We start from the raw sequence: 21,681 nt of genomic DNA, 5'->3' as shown, positions 1-21,681 counted from the left end.
GTACATGTTATAAAAATTTAAATCTATAATATTTAATTTTAAGGCCTCATCACCTGATTCCTTCAATGAGAATTCCCCACCAGCTCCTCCAGATGAACAAGGTCAAGGTGATGCTCCACCACAGCATGAAGATGAGGAACCTGCATTTCCACATACTGACCTGACAAAGTTGGATGACATGATCAACCGGTAAGTTCTTTGTTTTGGGCGGGGTTTGTTGGTTGGTTGTGTTTTTTTGTTTTGTTTCGTTTTGGGTTTGGTGTTTTTGTTTTATTTTATTGCAGTTTAGTTGATCTACAATGTTGTGTTAATTTCTTCTGTACATCACAAAGACTCAGTTATACGCATGTATATTCTTTGTCATCTCCTTTTCTATTTGGTTTGTCACTGGATTTTAAAATTAATTAATTAATTAATTGGTTGCGTTGGGTCTTCATTGCTGCACACAGGCTTTCTCTAGTTGCATTGAGTGGGGACTACTCTTCGTTGTGCTGCACAGGCTTCTCATTGCAGTGGCTTCTCTTGTTGTGGAGCTCAGGCTTTAGGCACGCAGGCTTCAGTAGTTGTGGCACATGGGCTCTAGAGCACAGGCTCAGTAGTTGTGGCGCATGGGCTTAGTTGCTCCACAGCATGTAGGATCTTCCTGGACCAGGGATCAAACCCGTGTCCCCTGCATTGGCAGGCGGATTCCTAACCACTGCACCACCAGGGAAGTCCCTGTCACTGGATATTGAATATAGTTCCCTGTGCGATACAGTAGGACCTTGTTGTTCAGCCATCCTATGTATTATGGTTTGCATCTGCTAATCCCAAACTCCCATTCCTTCCCTCTTCTAACCTGAGGGTTAGTTTTAATCTTTTTTTTTAATGGAGGCAATAAACCAAAATATCAGCATTGCAACTGGTAGTAAATGAGAAAAAGTGGACTTCAATGTCACAGTGATCTTACTGTCCTTTTTTTAATATATATATAAATTTATTTATGGGTGCATTGGGTCTTCGTTGCTTCATGTGAGCTGTCTCTAGTTGCAGTGAGCAGGGTCTACTCTTTGTTGTGTGCAGTGCGAGGGCTTCTCATTGTGGTGGCTTTTCTTGTTGCGCAGCACGGGCTCTAGGCACGCAGGCTCAGTAGTTGTGGCACGTGGGCTTCAGTAGCTGTGGCTCGCGGGCTCAGTAGTTGTGGCTCGCAGGCTCTAGAGCTCAGGCTCAGTAGTTGTGGCTCACGGGCTTAGTTGCTCTGCGCCATGTGGGATCTTCCCAGAACAGGAATTGAACCCATGTCCCCTGCATTGGCAGGTGGATTCTTAACCATTGCACCACCAGGGAAGTCCCTTACTGTCTTCTTAATAGCCTTCACATTTTAGTCATTACCAAATACTTTATAACTCATTTTTCCTAATGCAGGCATTTGTATGGAATTTTTAAAATTGAAAGACGATAAGGATAAAGCTGTTAAAATATGATGATACGTGATCTTACTTGGTATGTTTCTTGCCTAGAACTGTATGTGGAGATTTCCTTTTGAGTGTTTATGAAGTTCATTTCTCCATGGTATACTGACTACTAGAGCTGCTAAGTGACTTTTGTTATTTCTACGATGTCCATTTTCTATAGGAGTCCACTTTTTCTCATTATTACCAGTTACGGTGCTGATAAAGTAGTACTTTTCTAGTTTATTACTTCCAGTTTTTTATGGATCAACAACAGGGTCCTGCTGTATAGAACATTACTGTAAGAGATTGTATTATTGTTTACTTTGTCTGATGCTTGTTGTTATTACTAGAGTGTACTTCTAATTAGAACCAGAGGACTGAGTTATAGTAAATCCTTAGTGGCAGGGAACTAAAAAAGATGCTGTTCTGTAACTAAAAATAACCCCAAAAGGTAGTATCAATTTATGTCCAACAGATGATTTGTAATAAGAAATCTTTATCGAAATAAGAATATTTGGGAATTTTGCTGTATTTCAGGAAAGGGTTTAAGGGATAGATGTAAGTAAGTTCTTTAGGGGAAGTAGTGGGTTAGTAGTGGATATATTCCTAAATGACTGAGCTTTTTTGATATTGGGGAAAATACTAATTGGCTATGGTGGTATCTGTATCATTGCTTTGATGTTGAAGTGTACTTATTGTATAAAAGCTTGGAGACCATATGAGTCCCATAATCTTCAGGAGAGATTGATAGATTGTCCTGTGAAGGTGAATTGAGGAGAAACCAGCCATTTGTCTTCTCATTTCTTTTGTCTGTTGTGAAGAAGACAAAAGAAAAGGGTTGTCATACTTGTTTTTTCTCACTAATAAACCTGAACCTCAAAAGAACACTTTTCCTACTAACCTTAACAACAGGTATACACTTAATTAATAATTATTTTTAGTTTTAATGGTCTGTGAAAGTTATTAAATTAATTCTCCCTTAATGCTATGTCTGTAGCTTTAGTACTTTAAAAAATTGTGTGTGTAAATACAGTAACACTAAGCAAGTAATTTGCCAATCTCTTTTTTAAATTTTATGATGAATACATAATATAGTCAGGGTTTTTTCACTTTTTCATAGTAAAAGCAATTACGATAGGTAAGTTATTTGTGGTATTTTGTTTGTGCTCAAACAATGCAGCATTTTAAAACTCTATGATAATTTTTAGGCCTCGATGGGTGGTTCCAGTTTTGCCGAAAGGGGAATTAGAAGTGCTTTTAGAAGCTGCTATTGATCTTAGTAAAAAAGGTGAGTTTATATTTTACTGAACTTTTCATTATGTATGCTATTATATATTTTTTCACATTAAAAAAAATAAATTTATTTATTTATTTTTGGCTGCGTTGGGTCTTTGTTGCTGCGTGTAGGCTTTTCTCTAGTTGTGGCGAGAGGGGGCTACTCTTCGTTGCAGTGCACGGGCTTCTCATTGCGGTGGCTTCTCTTGTTGCCGAGCACAGACTCTAGGTGCATGGGCTTCAGTAGTTGGTGTCTCACGAGCACTAGAGCGCAGGCCCAGTATTTGTGGTGCGTGGGCTTAGTTGCTCCGCAGCATGTGGGATCTTCCTGGACCAGGCTCCAACCCATGTCCCCTGCATTGGCAGGCGGATTCTCAACCACCGTGCCACCAGGGAAGGCCCCACGTTGTTCTTGAAAGCTTTGTTTTTTTCAATTATAAAATCCTAGACTACACTGTATTGCTAAACTTTCTAGTAGGGCTTATGTATATTAAACTTAGAGCAGAACGTTCATAGAAACCTTAAGACAGCCTTTAAGGACCTCTGAGTCCTTTAAAATGTAATGCAGAATTTTGTATGATTATTTATGTTTCTAAGAATGGATCTGTTTTTTTATATTTTGAAAGAAGTTGTTACTCAAAAACATTTTTTAGAATGTAATAGATTTAAAAAATCTGTTATGTGAAAGAGTACACATTATAGCATATTTTACAATTTAAAAACACTGTGTGGCCATATGACTTCAGATATTTTTGTAGACTTTTTTTGTTGTACCTAAACCATTTATATTTGAGAAATATGTTAATTTGCAAAATAATTCAGTAAAAGACATTTTAACTCAGCCATTTGAATCACTTACTAAAAAGCCAGTGAATCAAATGACATGCTAATGGAACCCCATCTGTTATTGTCTTTGTAATAAGCTGTCACGATTGTATGTTTGACATTTTTTTCAACACAAAAAGGTTTTTTCTGAGAAAGATAAAAAGTCTTGGGAAATAACTGTCGTGTGTGTGTGTGTGTGTGTGTGTGTGTGTGTGTGTGTGTTTTAAAGCAATTAACAAAATCTGTTACCAGATGTAAAAGTTTTATGTTGCAACACATCATTTTTCAACGACTTTTTCTACTAATAGGTGCACCTGAATTCTTGTAGCAAATGACTAATTTTTGTTATATATTGTACTTGATTAAGGCCTTAAAGGCCAAAACAAAGGGCAGTAGCATTATATTTTCTGGGTCATCCAATGAGAAGTTGAAATGGACTATCCACAGATGTATTTACTGAGTGTAATGTCATTAGGCAAATTTTTAACATCTGTGATACCTTGGGAAATCTGTCTGACTCCATGGCAAGGGTAATAATTTTATTTAACTTATAGAGACCTAACATTTAAAGAATGTTTCATGATTTTTTAAAAAAAAATCTGGGCTTCCCTGGTGGCGCAGTGGTTGAGAGTCCGCCTGCCGATGCAGTGGACGCGGGTTCATGCCCCGGTCCAGGAAGATCCCACATGCCGCGGAGCGGCTGGGCCTGCGAGCCATGGCCGCTGAGCCTGCACATCTGGAGCCTGTGCTCCGCAACGGGAGAGGCCACAACAGTGAGAGGCCCGCGTACCCCCCCCAAAAAAAAATTTTACAGACATAATCTAGTGTCCTATGAAAATATCTTACCAGATAAAAAATGTTTCTCAGCACTCAAAAAAATTTTATTGTGGTTAGTTTGGGTTGTATTTATTGAAGGGTTCATGTACTAGACACGTTTTAGGTCCTGACAATATATGATGAACAAAAACTGAAAATGCTACTTAGTTTAGTAGCATTGCCATTCAGTGGAGGTATATCATTTTCAGGGGCTTTTCTCCACTTTTTTCTGGGGTCATGGTTACTGTATGAAGCAAAGTTTACATTTTTATGGAAGATTCTGGGTTTAGCTGACATACCAATAAGTATATAATTGAAAGCGCAGTATACTTTATTGTACTAATTTAATGTTTCTGAGTTACGATGAATTATGACAAGTTGTCTTTTTGGATGAAGGCACATGAGTCTATTCTATTAAATCACACAAAAGTCAAAAGAAAATGCTTAGGTGCCAAGTGAGAACTAATTAGAAAGACAAGATTCATCTTTTAAATTTTTTTTCAAGTAAATTTATTTGTTTATTTATTTTTGGCTGCGTTGGGTCTTCGTTGCTGTGCATGGGCCCTCTCTAGTTGTGGCGAGTGGGGGCTCCTTTTTTTGTGGTGCATGGGCTTCTCATTGTGACAGCTTCTCTTGTTGCAGAGCACAGGCTATAGGTGCATGAGCTTCAGTAGTTGTGGCACACGGGCTCAGTAGTGGTGGCTCGGGGCTCTAGAGCGTAGGCTCAGTAGTTACGGTGCACTGGCTTAGTTGCTCCGTGGCATGTGGGATCTTCCCGGACCATGGCTCGAACCTGTGTCCCCTGCGTTGAGAGGTGGATTCTTAACCACTACGCCACCAGGGAAGCCCCTCATCTTTTAAATTTGATGGTAAATAATTTACAGGCAAATGAAGTTTTTAAGTCACTATTTAAAAGTTTTGGGGGCTTCCCTGGTGGCGCAGTGGTTGAGAGTCTGCCTGCCGATGCAGGGGACACGGGTTCGTGCCCCGGTCTGGGAAGATCCCACATGCCGCGGAGCAGCTGGGCCCGTGAGCCGTGGCCGCTGAGCCTGCGTGTCCGGAGGCTGTGCTCCGCAACGGGAGAGGCCACAACAGTGAGAGGCCCGCGTACTGCAAAAAAATAAAAAATAAATAAAAAAAATAAAAGTTTTGAACTGTTACTTTCAGTGAGTAAAAAGAAATGGTTTGTATTCCGTCTACCCAGTAATTGTCTTTGTTTTAAAGTCTAGTTTAAAAGTCTAATTTCAGAGCATTTTCATCGCATTCATTAATTTGATGTAGTTTTATACAACTCAGTGTTACTAGAGTTTATTGAGTACAGTATTTCATTTTTCTGAGTTAGATGTTTTCAGTGTAAATAAGTTACCATTTAACATCTTTTGATAATGCCCTGTCTTGTTTCAAAAGCTACAGTACTGTTTTTTAGTTGGAAACTATAATAGTTCAAAACTGATATAACTGGCCAGAGAACTTTTTACTTTGTGTCAGGTTTAATTTTTTCACCTTTTCTTAGGTCTCGACGTTAAAAGTGAAGCATGCCAACGTTTTTTCCGAGATGGGCTAACAATATCTTTCACTAAAATCCTTATGGATGAGGCAGTGAGTGGCTGGAAGTTTGAAATTCATGTGAGTCTTATAATTTAATTTGGAGACTCAGGTTTACATGGTGATCCCTGTGGTTTTGTCTCTGGAAAACATTACTGTGAATAATGTATCAGCTCTGCTAATGTATTTCATTCAGTTAAAGGTCTTTTAGAATGAGCTTGATATTTTGAGTTATGAAACCTTTGCTTCATCTCTCACCTGGAACCCCAGGTCCCTGTGACCTTATGTAAGATACCATATTTCATCAAATGTATTGGATTGGCCAAATAGTTTGTTCAGGTTTTTCTATAAGATGTGATGGAAAAACCCAAACAAACCTTTGGCAAATCCAATATGTTGTTGATTGGTAGAGTCCCCCTGATTTATATACCAGTAAGAAAGATAAATACCCCAAATGGGGAATATAATAGGAGACTCCCAATATAGCTGGCTACCAAAGGGTGAGTGCAATTTCATTGCAAATGTAGCTGGTAATTAAACTCATCATGTAGGAATGACACTCAAGATATCTTGCACAGTTTAACCTTGGCAGTGAGTAGAGAGAAAGAAAATCATCCCTGGGAATTTAAAAAACTAGTATGCCCACAAGTTTGTGGTATGAATTCGAAATCAGTTTTAATAGCAAAAGTCAAACAGAATTTAAAGTAGTCTAAGTTTGGTTGTATCTTCAAGTGACTGCATCAGGAAACACAAGTACTCTAAGGTAACAGCTTCAGTCTAGGACAAAATTAATTCTAAGATACCCTCATATTCCAGAGATGTTGAAAGTGAAAAAGTATGCATCTTAATAGAAGCGTTGAAGCACTATAATTATTCCAAACCTCTGGTCACTTATAAAATGGAATTACTCAAAAGTTATGAAGTAAACATATACTTTTTTTGTGCATTTCAACCTAGAAAGTATAACTTAGACATTTCCCACAAATATCTTATATATAAGGCATATTATATAAATCCTTACATTTTCTGATTTGATGTGAATTTTAACCTATAGAAATAGACATTTTGGGAAGGATCTGTGAGTTTTGAATTGAGGTTTAGATTACACATCTTTGGATCTTTGTTAATTTACATGACTTAAAATGTTTAAGTCATGGATTTTGGAATTACTGCCTCTAGAGTATAAACTCCAAAAAAAGAAAATGGTAATTTGCATGTTCCTGTGCACATAGAGCAGAAATAAACAACCTCTGGTGCCTACTTCATTTGTAACCCTTCTCAAATATCTTTTGAAATTGGGTGCAATACTATTATGAAGTGAATAAGTATAAATTTATTTTACTGATATATCAGTTTGATCTCAGTATTTGTTAAATGATCATACGTATAGAAAAATGTTATGAGATTATTATTAACAAGATTTTAATGTTTCGTTGTTTGAAATTGCAATGTTTTCTCTTTCTGAATCAACTCCTCCACCCCCAATATAAACAGAGGTGCATTATTAACAATACACATCGCCTAGTGGAACTTTGTGTGGCCAAGTTGTCCCAAGACTGGTTTCCACTTCTAGAACTTCTCGCCATGGCCTTAAATCCTCATTGCAAATTCCATATCTACAACGGTACACGTCCATGTGAATCAGTTTCCACAAGTGCTCAGTTGCCTGAAGATGAGTTATTTGCTCGTTCCTCAGATCCTCGATCACCGAAAGTGTGTTGGTTTGTTATTTTCAAAATTAAATATTAAAATTATTTTGTTTTGTCATAAAACTGTAGAATCATTAACCTCCTTTTAACTTAATGATCAGCACATAACCTTGTTATATGCTTCTTCTTGGAGCCTTCACAGTTCTCTTATAGTCCTCAGTCAGTAATTGCCCCAAAGTCTTGTGTATCTGTAGTTCTTTATGTGGTTTTCTTGAACTGTCCCTGCTCCTTTCTGTCGCTTTCCCTATCCTGAGTTCCAAGCTCCTTTTGTTTGTCTGATCTCCAAGGTAGGCAAAAGAAATAAATTTCACAGGCAGCCCACAGTTGATTAATATTGCAAATTCAGTCCTCTCTGCTCTTTCCAGTTTATGTAAAAGGATTAAAGATTAGACCATTGCTTCCCTTAAACTGTGTTGCTTTGGGGAGGGAGTAGGCATTTGTCAATAAAAACACAATGAAATTGCCTAACTTTTGAATGTGACTTCTTCCTGATTGAGCATTTGCTTGGTTGCTCTAAAATTTGGACTGACTTTAAGAGCGCCTGTAAAGTTATTTAACAAGAGCAATGCTTTCAGGCTTCCTATTCGGAAGTCTTCCTACTGTCACTCTCTATATTAACCCTTTAAAATAAAATGGGAGGAAAATGCTATAGTGCATTTATTCAGGAAAAAAACTTAATTTACAGGAGGCTCATAATAGGTTACTAACAAAGCTAGAATTGAGATATACCAATGTAGTCTTCAGTTAGCATTTTACATGTGTTTTGAATACTTTTTTTCTGTTTGTAATTATTTTCTGTTTGTAGAAATTATATCTGCCTCAGATTGTTAGTAAAAAGGCCTCTGTTCCTAATTTTTATTGTTTCTGTTAATTTTTTCCCCTGTAAAATTTGGCTTTTTAAAAGATAAGATTTAAAGGTCTTTCTTGTGCACTTATGCTTACAATATGATTTTTATATTTACATAATGTTTAAACTCATTTACATTTCTCTATAGCAGTGTTTTTAGCTACGAAACCTTAATTTCTGTTCACCAGACATATGGGATATGAACAAATACCAGCCATGCCACTAGGAACTACTTCGTAAATTAAACCTGTGCTGCCTCTGGCTCAAGCAATACAGAGAAGAGATTACAGTAGGAAAAGTTCTAAGTCTCCATAAATATTTCTGTGACCATTTTATACAAATATTTTGTATTCTTTTAAAACACAGCTTTACATAATTATTTTATTGAATTTCTTATTTCAAACAAAGGTATTTCAAATAGTAGCTTTTTCCATTCTTAAAGGAAAACATTAACTCATCAACTCTATTGCAGGGTTGGCTAGTGGATCTCATCAATAAATTTGGCACATTAAATGGGTTCCAGATTTTGCATGATCGTTTTACTAATGGATCAGCATTAAATGTTCAAATAATTGCAGCCCTTATTAAGTAAGTTAATTTTTAAAATGAATATTCATTGCACTATAGAGATTTATTTTATGGCCTTGAAAATAATTGAATTTCAGTTTTCTACTCTTTCTTCTCATTTTAAACTGTTAATTTTTTTTAACTGTTGAAATTAGTTTGGGAGTTATGTCTTGGTAAAAATACTGGATATCGCTTTTTCCTTATTTCAGACCATTTGGACAATGCTATGAGTTTCTCAGTCAACATACAGTGAAAAAGTACTTTATTTCAATTATAGAAATAGTTCCACAATTTTTAGAAAACTTAACTGATGAAGAACTGAAAAAAGAAGCAAAGAATGAAACCAAAAATGATGCCCTTTCAATGATTATTAAATCTCTGAAGAATTTAGCTTCAAGGATTCCAGGACAAGAAGAAACTGTAAAAAGTTTAGAAATTTTTAGATTAAAAATGATACTTAGGTAAGAGATTTCCTTCTGTAAATAATTACTTGCTTGGTTTCTTATAGTGATACTCAATCCAAATTTTTCTTACAGATTATTGCAGATTTCTTCTTTTAATGGAAAGATGAATGCACTGAATGAAATTAACAAGGTGATATCTAGTGTATCATATTACACTCATCGACATGGTCATCCTGAGGAGGAAGAGTGGCTGACAGTTGAGCGAATGGCAGTAAGCCCCTTTGCTTCTTTTAGGAATAAGAATCTGCTTAATGAAAACTAGTACTGGTTAATGTTAGAACAAAATCTAACTCTGATATTAGGAGATTGACTTAATTGTGAGCTATTAAATACTAAAACTGTCTTTATAATAGTAATTACAAATGATTGGTTATTTGGAAGTGATAGGCTAACGTATTGTGTCTTTGGTAAATTTATCATTATTAAATGTGGGTAGGTGTTCATGATGCAGTTACAGTTTGGTTACAGTTTGTTCATGAAGTGGATAGAGGTGATCTTTAGAGGGGGTCCGTGATCTGGAATCTAGTGAATGAATTGGTGTGGTGATAAATTTGCGAATTCAGTTTAGAAGTTTTAAAATGGAGATTATACTTAAAGGAATAAAATCTTGACAGGTAATGTCATGAGTTTAATAACTTCATTTTTAAAACACCTGTATCTATATCATTTTGACATTGATGTATGATAGATATTTTTATATATTTTAGTATTGGAATGAATAGCATACTGTAAGTTATAGTAATAAGTTAGTTATTCAGTAATACTTTTTGAATGTATATTCTGTGCCAGCACTGGGGTTTATCTGTGAAGAATAATCTCTACCTTAAAGGAGTCTTCAGTTTAGTAGTATAAATGATCAAACTGATAAAAGGTTCTTTGAGGACATTTGGGTGATACTGAGAAGCATTACATAACCTAGAGCCAGGTTCAGATTCAGTGTTGGAGGTCAGCTCTCCTGTCTCCCATTTGCCTGCTTTGTGGAATGTTGAGGAGTGACGGTGCAAAATATTGTCCACTAGTCTTAAATTGTTATCAGTCTTTTGACAGATGAAGAAAATGTAAATTTGTAAATTTAAATTTACATTGTAAATGTAGATTTACAATCTAAAGCTGATTGTAAATATAACATTGATTGCTCTCCACAGATAGTTTGAGAAGTGTTTTCTGTAGCATATTTAAGGGAACATTTCTGTATATGAAAAAGTAGATTCTGTGCATTTATTTATTGTACTGTATATTAATTTTGCATTAAAACAACAATAAGCACATTACATTAGTGGGTTCTAATTTGGAAATTTATCACATCTGTGGGAGCATTTGTGTTTAAAACTGGATCCTATGTAATTATTGTAATGTTATACATTAAAACAACATGTAAGCACATTATATTAGTATGTTATAATTTGTGGACATAAATGTGATTTTGTTTTTTGAATTCCTATTAATGTTATTTAGAAGTCTGAATGATGTTTTTAATTCTGTGATTTTTGCAGCTTTGCTGAGATATATGCTGACACAATAGCACTGTATAAGTTTAATGTGTACAGCATAATGACTTGTCTTACATGTGTTGTCAAATGATTATCACAAGTTTAGTTGACATCCATTATCTAATAGATTTAAGAAAATTTTTTTCCTTGTGATGAGATGGGAATCTAATGTCTTAGCTTTCAAATAAACTTTACAGTAGTGTTAACTCTAGTCATCATTGCAGTCCTTCCCATCCCTAGTAGTTACTTATCTAATGACTGGAAGTTTGTATATTTTGATCACTTTCATTCAATTCGCCCTCCCTGTTTTGCTTTTTAAAAAACTTTTCTAACTTTCTGCTTTGAAACAAAATTTTCGTATTATATTTAGGAATGGATACAGCAGAACAATATCTTATCCATAGTCTTGCAAGATAGTCTTCATCAACCTCAGTATGTAGAGAAGCTAGAGAAGATTCTTCGTTTTGTGATTAAAGAAAAAGCTCTTACATTACAAGATCTTGATAATATCTGGGCAGCACAGGTAAGGAATTTAAGATGCCATTTTATTTTTATAACCAAGATACTGAAAATTAAGTATATTGTGGTAGTCACTATGTAACGGTATGTGAGTTTCTTGATCTAAACAGAAATCCTGCCAAGAATATTTTTTAAATAAAACACAAGTTTCCCCCATCATGACACCCTCTGCTGAAGGGTGTAAATTATAAGTTATATATATATATATATATAAATATATATATAATTATACATATTATATATGGATTTATAACAATTATATCTTTTTTCTCTGAGATTTGTAACAATTATAAATTGCATTTCTTTTCTATGAAATATGTAAAGAAACACATGTTACAAAAGTGGTATTACTATATTACTCACAAAAACTTATGATTAGGGACTTCCCTGGTGGTTCAGTGGTAAAGAATCCCCTTACAATGCAGGGGACGCAGGTAAGATCCCTGGTTAGGGAACAAAGATCCCACATGCTGTGGGGCAACTTAAGCCTGCATGCTCAATTGCTGAGCTCCCATGCCTCAACTTGAGAGCCTGCGTGCTGCCAACTACAGAGCCCACGCACTCGGGAACCCACGCTCCACGACTACAGAGCCCACATGCCCTGGAGCCTGCATGCCACAACTAGACAAGATAAAACCCTCATGCCACAACTAGAGAGAAGGCCACACACTGCAACGAAAGATCCTGCATGTCTCAATGAAGATCCTGTGTGCCTCAACTAGACCCGACACAGCCAAAACTAAATAAATAAATTTTTTAAAAAAAACCTTATAATTATTACAATTATTATAATAATTATTATATATATATTATAATTATAATTATAATTATTACAGAACATTTAAACTTTTCATGAAGATAAGTAACATTTTTGGTTTCAGAACTATTAATGTATAATTTAATTATCTTAAATCGCAGGTGTTCTTCATGGGTCAGTTGGGAAGTAACATAAGTTCTAAATTACAAAGTTTTTTTTTTTTTTTTTTTTTGTGGTATGTGGGCCTCTCACTGTTGTGGCCTTTCCCGTTGCGGAGCACAGGCTCCGGACGCGCAGGCTCAGCGGCCATGGCTCACGGGCCCAGCCGCTCCGCAGCATGTGGGATCTTCCCAGACCGGGCCACGAACCTGTGTCCCCTGCATCGGCAGGCGGACTCCCAACCACTGCACCACCAGGGAAGCCCCAAAGTTTTTTTTTTTTTAAAGAGAAACCAACAAAATGCTCATTTTGCTGTCACTGAGCACTTAAGCTTTCAGTGTGGAAACAGTCCACCGTTTTGCCTTATTTTCTCTAAATTTTATTTTTAAAACTCTGTAATAAACTTTCATATGAATTCCTGAAGTGCATTACCACTTATATCAAGATGAGTATATCAAATGAGTACAAATAGCAGCTCTAAAGCATTAAAAGTATTAGGAATTTTGTTTATAACCTCACATTAATCAGGTAGGAATATTGTACTAATTAATAGAGGTTGATACAGTACCGCTTATTTCCTGTTTTTATTCAAATTTAAGTATAATATGACTTTTTTTGTTTTTATTTTTGTCCTAAATAAATATTACTTATTTTGTTTTTTTCCAACAGGCAGGGAAACATGAAGCCATTGTGAAGAATGTGCATGACCTTCTGGCAAAGTTGGCCTGGGATTTTTCTCCTGAACAACTTGATCATCTTTTCGATTGCTTTAAGGTAGTAGTTCAAATAGTAAAGCAGTACAATTTCACTTTCAGTAGATTCAGTTAATTAGATATCTTTTGTGTTGGCCAAAATACTTACTAACACATTTCATTAAAGAATCTCTTAGAATTAAGAATTGGTTGTTATATATTCCAGTCAGAATGTAACAGTTTTTATTATATTAATAATTTTCTTCACAAATACAGAACCAACTATTTTTCTTTCAGGTTAGTTTCCTCTGTCAATTTTTGATTTTGCTGTAGGTTAAGATAAATCATAGAAGTGCGGGGAAATGTTATTTGTTATAGTGGAAAGTGAGACATGATAACAAATGTGGAGACAAATCAGTGGTTCCTTGGGCTAATGCACACAGGCAAATAGAAACGAGATTTAGCCGGAAGTTCAAGAGTCTCTAATGTCATATCTGCATTGGTATATTTGGGCACTTGAAAAGTTTCTCTGTAGTTGTTCAGGTTGATTGGAGAACTTGTGGATCAAGAGCTTAAAATCATATATCATTGTTCATGAATGAATATTCCAGTAACCACAGGGCTTAGAATCAGAAGATTTCTTATTTATAATAACTATTGTATTGCTGATAACAAGTTAAGTTGGTGCAGCCACTTGAGAAAACAGTTTGGCATTATCTCTTAAAATGAAGGTTTTTCATAAACAAGACCAAAAGACAACCCTCAGAATGGGAGAAAATATTTGCAAGTGAAGCAGCTGACAAAGGATTAATCTCCAAAATTTACAAGCAGCTCATGCAGCTCAATAACAAAAAACAAACAACCCAATCCAAAAATGGGCAGAAGACCTAAATAGACATTTCTCCACAGAAGATATACAGATTGCCAACAAACACGTGAAAGAATGTTCAACATCATTAATCATTAGAGAAAAGCAAATCAAAACTACAATGAGATATCATCTCACATCGGTCAGAATGACCATCATCATAAAATCTAGAAACAATAAATGCTGGAGAGGGTGTGGAGAAAAGGGAACACTCTTGCACAGCTGGTGGGAATGTGAATTGGTTCGGCCACTATGGAGAACAGTATGGAGGTTCCTTATAAAAGTACACATAGAACTACCATATGACCTAGGAATCCCACTACTGATCATATACCCTGAGAAAACCATAATTCAAAACGAATCATGTACCACAATGTTCATTGCAGCTCTATTTACAATAGCCAGGACATGGAAGCAACCTAAGTGTCCATCGGCAGATGAATGGATAAAGAAGATGTGGCACATATATACAATGGAATATTACTCAGCCATTAAAAGAAACAAAATTATTTGTAGTGAGGTGGATGGACCTAGAGTCTGTCATACAGAGTGAAAGAGAAAAACAAATACCGTATGCTAACACATATATATGGAATCTAAGGGGGAAAAAAAAAAGGTCATAAAGAACCGAGGGGTAAGACGGGAATAAAAACACAGACCTACTATAGAATGGACTTGAGGATATGGGGAGGGGGAAGGGTAAGTTGGGGCAAGGTAAGAGAGTGGCATGGACATATATACATTACCAAACATAAAATAGATAGCTAGTGGGAAGCAGCCGCATAGCTCAGGGAGATCAACTTGGTGCTTTGTGACCACCTAATCAGTGATGTTGAGCATCTTTTCATATGCTTATGGGCCATTTGAGTCTTTGGAGAAATATTTGTTCAAGTCCTGTGTCCATTTTTGAATCGGTGTTTTTTTTGTTGTTGAGTTTTAGAACTTCTTAACATATTTTGTATTGGGTATTTTCTTCATCTTTTTATTATGTAATTTTAAAGTCAGCAGTGATGGAGTTAAAGTTGTAAATAGAGGTTATTTTCTCTTGATATTTAGATTAATCTTCCTTTTGAATACTATTAGTTTCCTCAAATGAGAAATGAATTATGCTGTTGGTATGCATGTGTGGGTGTGATGAATAGAGAGTTGGTTTATCCAAAGCCCTGTAATTAAAGTTGTGATGACCTAATATAATACATGTATAACTTGTGATATTTACATAATTAAAAATTTTTTCCTAGGCAAACTGGACGCATGCAAGTAAAAAGCAACGTGAAAAGCTACTTGAGCTGATACGACGTCTTGCAGAAGATGATAAAGACGGTGTAATGGCACACAAAGTATTGAACCTTCTTTGGAATCTGGCTCATAGTGATGATGTGCCTGTAGACATCATGGACCTAGCTCTCAGTGCCCACATAAAAATACTAGATTATAGTTGTTCCCAGGTATGGGAGTGCTTCTTTGCTCATTTTCTCTTTTTTCCCCACTATTAGGATGACTTTGTTAGAGGATAATCCCATTATTTAATCATTCCAGGTAATTTTTGATCATCTTACCTTTGTCATATAAGCCTGGCTTCCTCCTCTTACATGTTTTCAACTAGTTTTTGTGTCATACACTAAGCATCTTTACCACCCTGTGAGAGAGTTTGTACAGATAAAACAACTCATAATAATAATACTGTAGTTAAATATATGATGGTAAAATGGAATTGTCATTCATTGAGACCAATTATTACTTTGGAGGTAAGGGTAATTAAGTATTTTTGCTCAAAACATAATTAACAGAATTTTCTAAATAGAGGTTTAGCAATTCACAACATCTTCTCTGTGTTTAACTTGTGCCATTTATGTTTACTGATTTTAAGTATGCATTTTTATACTAATTTTACTTAGATTTTTGGACCTGTTTCTGGATTTTTATCAGCAGTGATTTGCTATCCTTTTGATAGGTTGGCTATATAAAGGTGTTATATTCCCTTAAAAAAAAAAACTGGGCAGGGTATTTTTAGCTACCTCAGGGCAGGTGTTCTGCTTTCAGCTGGATTTGAATTTAATCAGGTTGAGCAAAGGTGATGCTGCCAGGTTTTGAAAATCATATAATTGTGAAAGGTTAGAAGTGTTTGCTGACCTGATAGACTTTTAAAAGGTTTGTCTTTTTTTTTTTTTTTTTAAGTGCTGTCTTTTATATAGCTAAGTGAATAGATTGAGAGAACATTCTTTACCTGGGTTTCTTTCTTTTTTTTTTTTTTTTTTTTTTTTGGCTGCGTTGGGTCTTCATTGCTATGCACAGGCTTTCTCTAGTTGGGGCGAGCAAGAACTACTCATTGTTGCAGTGGCTTCTCGTTGCTGACCACGGGCTCTAGGCATGCAGGCTTCAGTAGTTGCAGCCCGCAGGCTCTAGGGTACGAGGGCTTCAGTATTTGTGGCACGCAAGCTCAGTAGTTGTGGCTTAGAGGCTATAGAGTGCAGGCTCGGTAGTTGTGGCACACAGGCTTAGTTGCTCCATGGCATGTGGGATCTTCCCGGACCAGGGGTCGAACCCTTGTCACCCATGAAAACTGTGTGATATTTAGAGTTAAGACATGGTTTATTTATTTATTTATTTTTGGCTAGGTTGGGTCTTCGTTTCTACACGTGGGCTTTCTCTAGTTGCGGTGAGCAGGTGCCACTCTTCATCGCAGTGCGCGGGCCTCTTCACTGTCGTGGCCTTTCTTATGTGGAGCACAAGCTCCAGACGCACAGGCTCAGTAGTTGTGGCTCACGGGCTTAGCTGCTCCGCGGCACGTGGGATCCTCCCAGACCAGGGCTCAAACCCGTGTCCCCTGCATTGGCAGGCAGATTCTCAACCACTGCGCCACCAGGGAAGCCCAAGACATTATTTATACAGTGAACAATAGAAACCATTTAAATTGAGAATACAATCCATAGCATATTGTACAACCATTAAAATGGCTATTGGTGTATATAGTTCATAGTATTCAATAAAAAACACTTGAAGTATAGAGCCTCTTTCATTTCTAAAAAGAGATATGCATGTGCTTGCAAAAAGTATCTCTCCATGTGAGCTGTTAACAACATTCCTTTTCTTCCCTAAGTATGCTTATAGATAGAATCATTTAGGTATTCAAACCCAAACTTATGATTATTAGTGATCATAGATAAAAAAGACTAAATCAAGTAAATTATGGCAGATTTTTAGAAATAAACTTACTCTTACCATATCTTTAAACATTTTAAATTTTCCGTTAGGTGAAAATGTGTGCCTGTTTTCTCTAACATTCTGTTTGTGTGTCGATTTGTTTTTATTCTTAATTTAATTTTTTAAAATTAAAAATAATTATACTGTTATTTTCTTGATGAAGTGATGTTCCTTGATCTTTTTAGAAAAATATGCTAATATCGCACCCACATATAGTAATACTTGGGGTTGTACATTTTTCCTAACTTTTATAATATCAAGAACGTTATAAAACAGTGAAAAGCAATACCCACATTTAAGTGTGTTTTTTAAAAGTCAAATTTCCTGTGAATGTTTCTGAACTTGGAATTTATACCATGTTGCAGATATATCTGAATCCATGGAACAATGACTTCATAGTAGTACTTTACATTTTGGAATTTAGGTGATAACATCAAGTGAAGAACATACTTAAAGCATTTTATTTCATTAAACTATTATAACTACATTGTAATTTTTATGAGGCTTAGCTTAAAAGCTTTTCTACCTTGTATTCTCAAAGTAATTTGAAGGTAGAATGATACTGAACACCTGTCCTTATAACCATAATTTTGTGTGTGTGTATGTGTAAGGATCGAGACACACAAAAGATCCAGTGGATAGATCGCTTTATTGAAGAACTTCGCACAAATGACAAGTGGGTAATTCCTGCACTGAAACAAATAAGAGAAATTTGTAGTTTGTTTGGTGAAGCACCTCAAAATTTGAGGTAAGGTTCTTAATTCAGAAAATTTTCTGATTTTTATTTATATTATGTTGAAAACAGAATATCAGTAACAACAAATTTTAAAGAGAGAAAGTAGAGGGGGAAAACAGGAAGCTTAATAAGAATTCTTTATTCTTCTTTATATTTAATGACACAGTTTAACTTACCCAGTTTTATATAGCAGATAAGTATGAGTCAAGTTACTGCCTTCCACACTTAGTTCAGAATTGTCTCAATTCCAGCAGATATGCCAGACAGTATCATGGTGTGGGTTGTGTTTATTTCACTCCTTATTTCATCTTACCTTTTCTACCAGTTCCCTCTTTGTTGGCTTGATATTCATTCTAAGTTCCACATGATTGTATTTCTTACAGTCCTTAAATATATATATATATATATATATTTTTTTTTTTTTTTTGCGGTACATGGGCCTCTCACTGTTGTGGCCTCTCCCGTTGCGGGGCACAGGCTCCAGACGCGCAGGCTCAGTGGCCATGGCTCACGGGCCCAGCCGCTCTGCGGCATGTGGGATCTTCGCAGACCGGGGCACGAACCTGCATCCCCTGCATCGGCAGGCAGACTCTCAACCACTGCACCACCAGGGAAGCCCCTTAAATATTCTTAACTGGTCTACTCTGACACATTTCTCAACAATTTTTTAAAAAATTTTAAACTTCATACTAGGGAATAGTAGTTTTCAAGGGGGGTTTGCGGGGTTTTTTACCTTTTCTTGAATTTAAAAGTTAATTTTCAAAGGTAAGAGTAAATATGATTTAAATTATGGAAGATGACAAGTCTTTGACAAGTCTTTGTTTAAAGATACTTTTTTACTCTTTATTTTAGCTAGATTTTTCATAAATAGTTAATTTCATGTTTGTACTTGATGCTAAACTATTAGTGGTTATTAGAATAATTTATCCTTTTATATTCTTGCAGTATATTTTGAATTAATGACAAATGAGAAGTAATAACATGTAGAAAGCTAAATGTAGTGGCAAGAATATTCACAATGCAATTAGGATTCCTGGTAGTGAACCCCAGTTTTGTCTGAGTAGCTGTAATCTTAAAATGCTTCTTTAACCTTTAAGAAATATTTTTCTTGTATGTAAGACAATTATGATTGCCAAAATCCTTTATAGCTCTAAGCTGATAAGATTATGCATGTAAATAGAATTACTGTTTTAAAAGAATTATATAATGCTACTTTTAATGTTTTTATTTCTCAAGTTGAACTTTTATTCTTTTTTCCCCCCAGTGCTAGAAAAATTATATGAAATTAGGAAATTCTATGGAGATAAATACTGCAGGAAATGTTGAAATAGTCTAATAATAATATTTACTTGTGAAGGACATATTTTTATTGTTTGATCTATGGTACATGCCTTTTGTCTTTTATCAAAAATACCCTTTTTCTGGTTGCTTATACATGAAATACTGTATATACTCTGTTGGCTGGTGATTTGATCACCAGTAGATTAATAATGATGTGACATGATTGATTTCACTGAAAATGACAAAAGAGTATGGGAACTAGGTGTCTTTCTGGTGGTGTCCATGGGCAAAATTGGCTACAGACTCAGTGTTCTAGAATGAACCTTTAATGGCTAATATCCTTGATAATGTAGATTTGCACATAACTGCACAACAGCTGTGCTTTGATATTAGTATCATGTAAGATTAGTATCATGGGTGAAATTGTAGAATACTGATAAGACAGTTTTCAAGTAAAATATGAGTACTGGAATAAATATGTTCTGAGACATCAGTTAATCTCAGATTTCTTGATATTTTGTTACTAAAAAGGAGAGTATTGACCAATTTTATTACAAATGTCAAGTATTTTAACCTTTTAAAAGTAGTAGCTAGAATTTAGTCTCTGTAAACTTAGTTACAACAGTGTTCATTTGCCTTATTATACTGTTCTTCTCGTTTTAGTCAAACTCAGCGAAGTCCCCATGTATTTTATCGTCATGATTTAATCAATCAACTTCAGCACAGTCATGCCTTAGTTACTTTGGTAGCAGAAAACCTTGCAACTTATATGAATAGCATGCGACTTTATACTAGAGGTATGTATTAAAAGCTAAAATTAACTACTGGGAATCAACCTGGCCTTGTCTTCCCCGTATTTTGTTTTGTCCTCATGTTAATTACTGTAGAAATGAAAATATATTTATTTTTTAAAGGACCAAAAAATGGAAGTGAATTGGTTTTTATAAGGTGTATTCAGTTACGGGTCCACTTGACCTCTCAAATCTTAAATGACCCAAACTCTAGGCCAACTTTTCAAGACCGTTTACTAAGTGCTTGTTTCTTTCCCTGCTCATCTTTGTTAAACTGATTTCTTTCCTTCTGTATTTGGGAACTTTATCTTGTACCTACAGTTGGTTGTTACCCTCTTGGGTATGTGCTCCTTTTAAACCTTTCTTTTCTTACTGACAGCACTTTTAACTGCTTTTCAAGAAAACTTAATTAATAATTCTCTTGTCAGTTTTCTCCATGTCTATTGTTTGTATATATTACAGTTGTTTTTAATAACCTTACATTGATGTTTTCAGTTCTTCAGAGAACTTGGTTAAAATGTTACTAGATCACCATATGTACCATTGGTTCTCAGTATATGAAACTGTTTAAACATATTGGGATGCAGTTTCCTGTGGTTCAACAGAAACCTTTTTTTAGTAATTGCTATATGTGAGCCTGCCTTCTTGGTGCTTTAAAGACCAATTCCAGTGTTATTTTGCTCTTTAACAGTTTAATCTGAATGTCTATGCTGGAGCACAAAATATTGTTTGTACATCTGTACCTCTATATTATACCAAATTCATAGGACAGACAAAACACCAGCTACCTTGTAGGCCCAATTTTTTATATTTGAGTATGAAAAAGAAAAGTTTCTGTTGTCCATTATTGAAGATAGGATTAAGCTTAGTGTTGAACTGAAAGTATTGCTTAGTTGATGTGATATATGAGGATGTGTAGAATTCAGTCATATACATATGTTTATAATGTGGGTGTTTGTAATAACTCATTATTTGACCAGAACAGTAGACCCTGTTCATGTCATTTTACCTTTAATGGCTATGTTGTAGTTTGGTTGAATAATAAGGTGTTTGTAGAGGTAGCTAAGTTTTTGCTGATACATACCCATATAAGTTACATAAATCTGTTGCAAGAATTAATCAACTCTTCAGATAACCCGAATGATTGTACTGACCTCCTGTTCATCTCATATTTTACCCATTCTGTCCATTCTAGTCATAGCACTAGAAAAGCGGTCAAAGATCCAGGTGCTTAAATTGGTCCCACTCAGTCCTGCTTACTAGGTATACCAAGGTTTATTCTTAGCAGAATGGTAGGACAGGGAAGTCACTATAGGCATGAAACTGTAGTTTATTTTCTCTTGCAAGAGCAGCCCAAATCAGCAACATAAGTGAGAGATTTGTGTATAGTTCTTTTGAGGTTTTATGACCTCAGGCTTTCTTGGAGGTAGAGTCCTCCTATATGCCAATTAAGACCTTTTCCAAAAGTACAGTCAGCTACATATTTAATTACAATAATTTTTATTCACTTTTGTGTGAATTCCTCTGTTAATTTAATGTCATTGCCATAAATTGAGTCTGAATTGCCAGTGCAGTCAGGTGGAGCACGTGTGCACTTCAACATCACTAGGATCCTCTATTTCATTTAGTCAGGTTATACTTGTGCTCTTGGCTTATGTCACTTTCATGATCTCAAGAACGGCAGCATTCTTCCGTATCATATT

At 35.5% G+C, this 21,681-nt stretch overlaps 1 protein-coding gene across 5 annotated transcripts in view; it reads left to right on the top strand.

The window, feature by feature from the left end:
• The window catches only part of LOC308609614 (ubiquitin carboxyl-terminal hydrolase 9X-like), a 115,537-nt gene that overhangs the window by 7,630 nt on the left and 86,226 nt on the right, over window positions 1–21,681 (top strand). For all 5 annotated transcript variants that reach the window (XM_081223335.1, XM_081223334.1, XM_081223333.1 and 2 more), the window contains exons 2-13: window positions 44–189; window positions 2,642–2,721; window positions 5,863–5,975; window positions 7,389–7,607; window positions 8,923–9,038; window positions 9,227–9,478; window positions 9,554–9,692; window positions 11,342–11,494; window positions 13,076–13,180; window positions 15,208–15,414; window positions 17,782–17,918; window positions 19,851–19,984. In XM_081223335.1, the coding sequence (XP_081079461.1) occupies window positions 44–189; window positions 2,642–2,721; window positions 5,863–5,975; window positions 7,389–7,607; window positions 8,923–9,038; window positions 9,227–9,478; window positions 9,554–9,692; window positions 11,342–11,494; window positions 13,076–13,180; window positions 15,208–15,414; window positions 17,782–17,918; window positions 19,851–19,984 (1,801 nt within the window). The remainder of the gene's footprint in view (window positions 1–43; window positions 190–2,641; window positions 2,722–5,862; window positions 5,976–7,388; window positions 7,608–8,922; window positions 9,039–9,226; window positions 9,479–9,553; window positions 9,693–11,341; window positions 11,495–13,075; window positions 13,181–15,207; window positions 15,415–17,781; window positions 17,919–19,850; window positions 19,985–21,681) is intronic.

This window comes from Mesoplodon bidens (assembly GCF_964165515.1).
Source record: "Mesoplodon bidens genome assembly, chromosome: Y".
In the NCBI taxonomy this organism is placed as follows: Eukaryota; Metazoa; Chordata; class Mammalia; order Artiodactyla; family Ziphiidae; genus Mesoplodon; species Mesoplodon bidens.
The sequence above is the reverse complement of the archived record's forward strand: the minus strand, read 5'-3'. Positions and strand labels throughout refer to the sequence as shown.